Source organism: Hemicordylus capensis, chromosome 13, assembly GCF_027244095.1.
Source record: "Hemicordylus capensis ecotype Gifberg chromosome 13, rHemCap1.1.pri, whole genome shotgun sequence".
Lineage (NCBI taxonomy): Eukaryota > Metazoa > Chordata > Lepidosauria > Squamata > Cordylidae > Hemicordylus > Hemicordylus capensis.
The window spans coordinates 5627669-5636108 of NC_069669.1; the positions used below are offsets into that span (position 1 = coordinate 5627669).

The following is an 8440-nucleotide window of genomic DNA, read 5'->3' on the forward strand; positions in this document are numbered from 1 at the left end:
CTGCAGCCTGTAGACATTTGCCGCTGCTTTGTGGGTCCTCACTCCCCACCCCCACCCCCCAAAAAAGCCCTTGCAAGGCCCCAAGTGACCCTGACACCCCAAGACACCTTTCAAGGTGAGAGAGAAAAACCAGGTAGGTGTGTGTGTGTGTGTGTGTGTGTGTGTGTCTTCTAGGGCTTATTTTTTATTATTTATTATATTTATATCCCGCTCTTCCTCCAAGGAGCTCCGAGTACATGCTTATTTGTTCCCCTCAAAACAACCCTGTGAGGTAGGTTAGCCTGAGAGATACACATGACTGGCCCGGGATCACCCAGTGAGTTTCATGACTGAATGGGGATTTGAACTTGGGGCTTCCCAGTCCTAGTCCAACACTAACCACTATGCTATGCTGGTTTACCCCTTGGCCACACCCCTGTCACTCTCTGCTGACCCCATCATGGTAGCAGGGGCGGGGCTCGTTTGCTTAGGTGGGGCGTCACCCTGCGTCTCTGGGGCGGGAGAACATGCAGGTTTGATAGAGCCAGATAGAAACGGGGTGGGAAAGCAGCCATTGGGAAAGGGAGGGAAAAGGCAAACGAAATAATTATTTATAAATCACTTTTCAACAGACATGTTCACAAAGTCGTTAACGTAGCAAGGGGTTTTTGTTTTCTAATAGTTGCCTGTCCCAAAGGGGCTCACCGCCTTGTTTAAAAAGAACAAGGCTAAAGGACACAAGATGCACAAGCAAAAAACTGCTGGAAAAGGTGTCACGCTGGAGAGAAATATATTATCCTAAGGCTGGGGTTTTTTTTGGGAGGGGGGGGTTCTTTTTCTCTCTGCACCACAGTTACCTGCAACTCTTGTGTGCAAAAGTAAGTCATCTGGGCTCATGCTCATCATGCTCTGAAGAATGATGGCCGAGAACAGCAGTCGGGAGCGTGGGGGACCTTCAGGGCAAGAGGGCCACAGCAGCCGCCCATGGGGTGCCAGGCAGGAACCTGCAAGCCAGAACCAGACTGCAGCAGGGTTGAAGTCCCTGCCTGCTAAGCATTCCAGTCCCCATGTTCGGCTGGCATTCCCTGGCTGCCAGCAGGGCCTGGCATCCTGGGCTATTAACTGCAGCAAGGGAGAGGCTTCCACGGCACTCCAGGGACATTTTTATCCTTGTGCATTTTTAGAGAGCTGTCTCAATAGCAGGGAGGGTAGCTGGCCTGCATGCCTCGACCAGTGGGCTGGGACATGTCGGAGCCCCTACGCCCCCAGCCCCTGATTGAACTGCTCTATCCATAGGAACATAGGAAGCTGCCATATACTGAGTCAGACCCTTGGTCTATCTAACTCAGTATTGTCTTCACAGACTGGCAGCAGCTTCTCCAAGGTTGCAGGCAGGAATCTCTCTCGGCCCTATCTTGGAGATGCTGCCAGGGAGGGAACCTGGAAGCTAGATGCTCTTCCCAGAGTGGCTCCATCCCTTACTAAGGGGAATCTCTTACAGCGCTCACACATCAAGTCTCCCATTCATATGCAACCCGGGCAGACCCTGGTCATGCTGGCGACCACAAGACCAGCTCTCCTTTCCTCTCCAGGTGGCTCTTTTCTGGCACAAGCTCTTCAGAGGGAGGGAGGCAGACGGATGTACCATCGCCACCCCCCCCATGAGCTTTTCTGGTCCAGCAAGGGGGGAGCACTCATTTCTCCCCATGGAATGAATTTAATGCCAGCTGTTGGACCCATTGTTGTCCTCCTCTGGAAATAGTGGAGGCTTTTATCGACCTGTCAAGGGACAGGGTCTTCTAGGTGGTCCTGCCTTGATTGCTATTTGTGGTCCATCCTGGCTCAAGGCAGAGATCGGTAATATCAGACAGATGCAATTATTGGCTCCATGAAGTGAGGCGTGCCTGGCAGGGAAATGGCTGTAGTGCCCCATATCTGGAATATTTTATTTTATTTATTCAGTTTCTATACCGCCTTTCCCAAAATGGCTCAGGGCGGTTTACACAGAGAAATAACAAATAAATAAGATGGCTCCCTGTCCCCAAAGGGCTCACAATCAGAAAAGAAACATAAGATAAACACCAGCAACAGTCACTGGAGGTCCTGTGCTGGGGGTGGATAGGGCCAGTTACTCTCCCCCTGCTAAATACAGAGAATCACCACGTTAAAAGGTGCCTCTTTGCCAAGTTAGCAGGGGTTGCCAAGTTAGAATATGCTTTGGAGTCACTTCTTGGGGTGTGCGTCGGCATTCTCAGGAGTGAGGCCAATGTTGGGAGGGGGCGAGAAGCATCCTTTGGGCTTCTCTTCCCAGAGGCCTGAGTTGCCGTAAGGAGGGAGGGCACCGTCCTGGCACAAGAAGAAGCCACAAGGCACCCACGCTTGCAGCTGAAGAGGATGGAACTTGAGCATCTCCCAAGAGGCAGCCGCTTCCCGATCAGACGTCAGGCTGCCTCTTGCTTGGCTCCAGTCGGTCTGCTTGGAGGAGACAGCAGTGAGCAGTCCCAGGCTTTCCAGTGCAGAGGAGGGCGAGAAATCAGGCTCGAGGGACTCCATAAATGCAGCTGGAGGGAAAGGCAGCCTCCACTTGCAGGGCGCGTTTCTGAGGGAAGCAGCCAGGAAACATCGCCCACCACCACCCCAGATGTGTGCACATTGCCTGGTGTGAAGGTGGTGATGGGTGGTTTCCATTCCAGCTATATTTAGCTCTCATGACATCATTTCATGACTTCCAGCTTAACAGCCAGGGTGTGCAGAGCAGCAGCAGCTGCTGGGCCTTGATGCTCCTTTTGGTGCTGGGCCTGAACACACATTTGCCTCCTTGGGGGCATCCCCTCGTGTCTCCATGTTTTCTCCTTTGCCGTGACCGGCATCTCGTCAAGAGCTCGCGTTGCCTTTCTGCTTTTGACCTGCCCGGCCAGGAAGGAACATTCCACAGGCACAGCACAGCCACAGCCGCACCCGACTTGTAGTCCACCCACCCACCCCCACCCCCGCTGCTGGGAGCCCCTTGGTTTTTTTTGCCAGGAATGCTCTGAGCTGGAAAGAGCGTGGGTCCTCTGGGCTGCTCATCCAACCACAGGAATCCAGGCCTGCACAAAAGTAGGAAGCAGGCCTTGTGCAAAGAGGCTGGTGGGCTTTGGAAGCACTTTGCACATGCTCAGGGTCAACTTCGTGGCTGTTGAGAGGAGAAGCAAGCAGGACAGCATCTCTCCAGCCCCAGGAAACAAAGAGATGGCCATGTCTGGGATCACAGAGGCTCCAATGATAAGAGCCATGCTTCGTGTAGGGTTAGGCTGGTGGCTGACGTCATTCCTGTGAAGGTTCACCCATAAGAACAGCCTTACTGGGTCAGGCCCATCTAGTCCAGCATCCTGTTTCTCACAGTGGCCCACCAGATGCAGGCAGACCCCACTTTCCTACTGTTGAATATCCCCTGCAGCTGATATTCAGAAGCATCCTGTCTCAAACCTGGAGGGACCCACATATTGTACTACACACCTGCCCCCAAACCACACCTGCTACAAGGTGTGATCAAGGATTGATCAATCAATCAATCAATCAATCAATTTCTGAATGCAAACCGCTTTGGGAACTTTGGTTGGAAAGCGGTATACAAATTTATCGTATTCGTATAAAAAGAAGAGACACCACCACCACCCCGCAAAAGGTCGCCTCTTGGCCCAGCTAGCAGGAGCCTAACGGGGGGGGGGGTGGATGGGGGTTGTAGTCCAAGTCCAGCCCAACAACAGCTGGAGGGGCTAGGGAGAAATCCCGGTTTCTTGGGTCGGCGGCGGGCGCGGGCGACTGCTGCAGGCCACCGCCGCCTCCTCCTTTTCCGCGGCGGGGGCGGCTTGCAGCCAAGGCACGCCCTCCCCGGGAAGGCGATGGGGCGGCCTCTTCGGCGTGGGGCGGCCCGCACCGGCTCTCCTCCCCCTCCTCGGGTTGCTCATGCTCAGCTCTCTCTGAGCCGCCGCCGCCGCCGCCGCTTCTCCCCCTGGCCCCGGGGTGGGGCGTCTCGTTCACGGCATTCGCTGATTATTCTTACGTTGCACCGCGTCGCTGACGTTCTGGCGATTGCATTCCTGTCGGGTCTGTTTGCCTTTTAAGCGAGCGGCTTCCTTCTCCGAGCCATTCTTATCAGGTAAAAAAAACCAACCACCACCCGGGTGCTGCAGAAGATTTCCCGCAAAGAAATCTTTGCCGGATTTCACCCCACCCCCTTTGATGGGCGCCTGCAGAATTTGCGGCGTGAAGCGAAGGGCGCTGACTGGGTTGCAAAGCCTTGGATGGGTTTCAAGGCATCCCATGCCTTGCCTTTGGGATGCAGTCTTGGTTTATCTGGGCTCTCTCTGCTTTTAAATGGCTAACGCAAATGGTTCTCGACCTTGAGGTCCTCAGATGATGTTGGGCTACAACTCCCATCATCCTGTGGCCATGGGATGATGGGATTTGTAGTACAACAGCAGCTAGGGATCCACGGTTGAGAATCCCGGCAATCAAAGGAAGTTGAACATTAATGCACAGTTCTAATGTAAACCACCTTGAGCCTTTTGGAAGGCTGGTATAAAAGTTTTAATAATAAATAAATAACAGTTATAAATAAACAAACAAACAAACAACAAATGTTTGGAGCCAGCCCTGTAATTCCTGGCCTGCGAAGCCACAGAGCAAAATGCCCCCTGCCCACCCTTTTAAAAGCAAAAACGAAGCGGGTTAGGCCCACTCCCCCACCCCACAAGTACTGCACTGGCTGGCCAACCCCTCCCGACCCCGGGCCCTGGATGATTATCCAAATGTTCAGTCTCTGCCCCCATGCCCCACCCCGATTACTTTCTCTTTCCTTCTTCCCTGGCAGATTCCTTGGGCAAGCAGCAGCCATGCCAGGGAAACGGCGGGGGCTTCCTCCAGAGGCGACCTTTGCATCGGCCATCTCTGAGATCACGTCACCACCACCGGAACAGCACTCCCTGCCCAGAAGCAGCAAGTATTTTTGCTCAGCCCAGGGCAGCCCGTCACCCCACCTGGGCCCAGAATACTTTGACCAGCCCTGTGTCAGCCTGGCCAAGGCCTTCCTAGGACAGGTAACGCCAGGCTTGATTTGATTTACAGCAAATCGATTTAAAGAATGATTCTGATCGCTTCATTGGATGACTCTGTTTTAATTATTTAAATCCCGAGTCAGGAAGATCCTCTTTCATCAGCACTTTCTTGTAAAAGTATATTCTTGTTGTCTGATATAACCTTAATATGTATTCAGAGAGAGGTGTAGGTTTCTTTTTTTAGAAGCTAGGCACACACTTCTCATAGTGCTATTTCATTTGGGCAACCAGGCGTTGCAGTATTTGAATAGGATTGATCGGGTCAGTTTTCTCTCTTCCCCATATACTGCTCTTAACAGGTTCATAAAATACAAATTAGAATTTATGATTAATATTCATGATGATCTCTGACCTAGGTTCTCTTATAAACTTAAAAAAATTAAAATCCAATTTCAGTTTTTAAAAATCCATTTAAAATTGAAGCTGATTTAAATTTTTAAAATCTGATTTAAATTTAAAAATCCATTTTTATTTTTTAAATCAATGTTATGAACCCTGGTTAACACTTCTCTAGCCTGACTTAGGGCTGCGCACAAAATGTGGTTTGGAAACCGAATTGCGGCACATCCCTCTAAGTGGAGGCACGGAGGCCATGTGTGTGTCGGCATCACACAGGGGTAGCTGGGAGATGCCCTGCCAGCCCAGGAGCAAAGCTGTGGGAGCGCCACTGTTACGGAAGTGGTGGCGAGCAGGTATGGAACTGCTCTCCTCCGTGTTAAAGGGGATGTGCAATTCCTTTGTTTTAAAGGGATATGCCGCAATTCTGTTTCCGAATCGCGTTTCGTGCGCCTTCTGAGCCAAGCTCCTGTGAGAACCAGAGGCCTCTGGGACGAAGGCACAGCTGGCTCTTGGCCTTGTGTTTAGCCTGAGTGGGATGTTTCTTGCAAGCTTTGGGCCTGCTTTCTCCCTCCCCAGAACTGAGACAAGGTCTTCGAGATCTCAGCTGTCTGAGCATCCCTCCCAGCCCTCATTTCTTGGGCTTTCTGCTCCCGGCATTCTCTGCCTCCAATTCCAAGGAAAGCTTGAGAACGTCCTCAGAGCCAGCCAGCAATTCTTCTGTACTTGGAGAGGCTGCCTACCCTTGGCAGCCACCCTGGAGGTCTCTCTCTGCTTTCCCAGAGTGGCAATTATGGAGGAGGTGGTTTGGGAATGGTTACCACAATCCGCCACAGGAGGCAACCTGCTGCAGTTCAGAAAGCCAAGACGAATGCCAGCCAGCAGCTGCGCTGAAGGATTGGCAGGTGGCAGGCCAGACTGGGGGGGAGCCCCAAGTTCTCCAGCATTCAGGCTAACTGGAGGAGAGCAGAAGGAAATAAAGGATCAACAACAGCTGGGATGGTTCCAACAACAATGCAAAGCCAGCTGACGAAAAACATATATATTCCAACGCATTTGGAAAAGAATCTCTCAAGAAATGTTTGACTGCCTGAAAGAGATGTGGATTCTTGCTCAAGCCCTAGGCAGGCTTAAGAATGAATGAGAGAGAGAGAGAGAAGATGCTGAAAGGCATCATCTCACACTGTGTGGGAGGCGGCAATGGCAAACCCCTCCTGTATTCTTCCAAAAGAACACCCAGCTCCCCTAACCTCCCATGCCCTGTCAAGCAAGGGGAGCCTGAACCAGGGCAGGTCTCTTCCCATTAGAATAGCAGTCACCCAGTGTCCTCAAGGGGGAGCGTGTGGTGGGGGGCCCTGGATCTGATGGACCCCTGGCTGAAGAGTTGACTAGTGCTGTTTCTTTGATCTGCTGTTCAGATCCTAGTTCGGAAGCTCCCAGATGGTAGAGAGCTCCGGGGACGGATTGTGGAAACGGAGGCTTATTTGGGAGGGGAAGACACTGCTTCCCATTCCAGCGGCGGGAGGCAGACAGCAAGGAACGCTGCCATGTTCATGACGCCGGGCACTCTGTACGTCTACCAGATCTACGGGGTCTACTTCTGCATGAACGTCTCCAGCCAGGGTGAGTAGATGGAGCGGCAGAAAGCCCTCTCGGGCCCAGGCTGCTCTTTGGTGCGAGCTCTGGGGCAGGAAGCCTGGACGGAGCACCTGCCCTCAGCCCGGTCTCTCTTCTTAAAGCTGTAGCACAAGCTCCCACCCGAGGCGGCTCCGGCTCCCTCTGGCACCCGGAAGGGGCTGGGAAAGGCTGTGGCCCAGGAGCTGTGCTGCCCCCTTTCAGCACCTCCTGCCCATCCAGACAGACTTCCCTAGGGGCCCTGGTGAGCACGCAGCCAGGGACGGCTCCTGGTAGGTAGCAGCTCGGGCCCCACTGCGACCCACCCCTCCCTCTTGGCAGGAGAAGGCGCTGCGGTCCTGCTGCGCTCCCTGGAGCCTCTGCAAGGCCTGGACACGATGCAGGAGCTGCGCCTCGCCCACCGGAAAGGCCCGGCCCGGGCCCTCAAGGACTGGCAGCTGTGCAACGGGCCCTCCAAGCTCTGCCAGGCTCTGGCCATCGACAAGCGCTTCGACCAGCAGGACCTGGCCTGCAACGCAGCCCTGTGGCTGGAGCCCAGCCCGGACCCGCCCGCGGAGGAGGAGGAGGAGGAGGACAGGGTGGTCTGCACCACCCGCGTCGGCATCAGCGGCGAGTGGGCCCAGCAGCCTCTCCGCTTCTACCTCTGGGGCAACAAGTGCGTGAGCGTCGCGGACAAGAAGGCAGAGGGCCAGCGCAGAGCCTAGCCGCCGTGAGGGCGGGCACGAGAGTCGGCACATGAAACGAACACTCACGGCAGCGGGGGGCGGGGAGAGAGACTGGCACTTTTACGGGTTTTTAAAAAAATAATAATAAATGAATTTTGCTTTGCCCAACGGATGGATTGCTCGGGAACATCGGAAGCTGCCACATACCGAGTCAGGCCCCTGCTCCACCTCGCTCAATATCTCCTGCACGGACTGGCAGTGGCTCTCCTCCTGGGTTTATTCAGGCAGGCGTCTTTCCCAGTCCTGCCAGAGATTGAAGCATGACCTTCTGCGTGCAAGCAGGCAGGTGCTCTTCTCGTGAACTGCGGCCCCACCCCGTAAGGGGGATCTCTTCCAGCAGGCAGCACTCACGTGTGGGCACCCGTCCAGACGCAAGCCAAGGCAAGCCCTGCAGTTCCTGCTCAGTCCGGCTCTCCTCAGGCGGAAGGAAAGTCCCGGAGCGGCCTTTCTGCTAGCAGATGGGGAGAGTGGTTGGCAGGGGGGTGCCCAGCCCCACCCCCGGCACCAAGCCAAGGGAGCGGTTGTGGGCATAGGCTTGCCAGGAAGGCAGGTTGGGGAGAGAGTCACTTTTTGTGTTGCAGCAACTAGAACTGGCTGCCAGGAGTGGAAGGAATCAGAGAGAAGACGGGGGGGGGGCTTAGGGGGCATCGAGAGGCAGTGATGCCT

The 8440-nt window shown here is 54.2% G+C and overlaps 1 protein-coding gene across 1 annotated transcript; it reads left to right on the plus strand.

Moving 5' to 3' along the window:
* The first annotated feature begins 1394 nt into the window (after nt 1–1394).
* MPG (N-methylpurine DNA glycosylase) lies at nt 1395–7882 on the plus strand. Its single transcript, XM_053276336.1, has 4 exons — nt 1395–4120; nt 4835–5060; nt 6833–7037; nt 7371–7882. The coding sequence occupies exons 2-4, from the start codon at nt 4857–4859 to the stop codon at nt 7751–7753; spliced, it is 792 nt and encodes a 263-aa protein (XP_053132311.1). The 5' UTR covers nt 1395–4120; nt 4835–4856; the 3' UTR covers nt 7754–7882.
* Nucleotides 7883–8440: the final 558 nt, after the last annotated feature.

Coding starts and splice junctions, on each gene's coding strand:
- MPG (XM_053276336.1), top strand. CDS start 4,857: ATGCCAGGGAAACGGCGGGGGCTTCCTCCAGAGGCGACCTTTGCATCG. Junction 5,061..6,832: donor CCAAGGCCTTCCTAGGACAG/GTAACGCCAGGC, acceptor TCTGCTGTTCAG/ATCCTAGTTCGGAAGCTCCC. Junction 7,038..7,370: donor CATGAACGTCTCCAGCCAGG/GTGAGTAGATGG, acceptor CCCTCTTGGCAG/GAGAAGGCGCTGCGGTCCTG.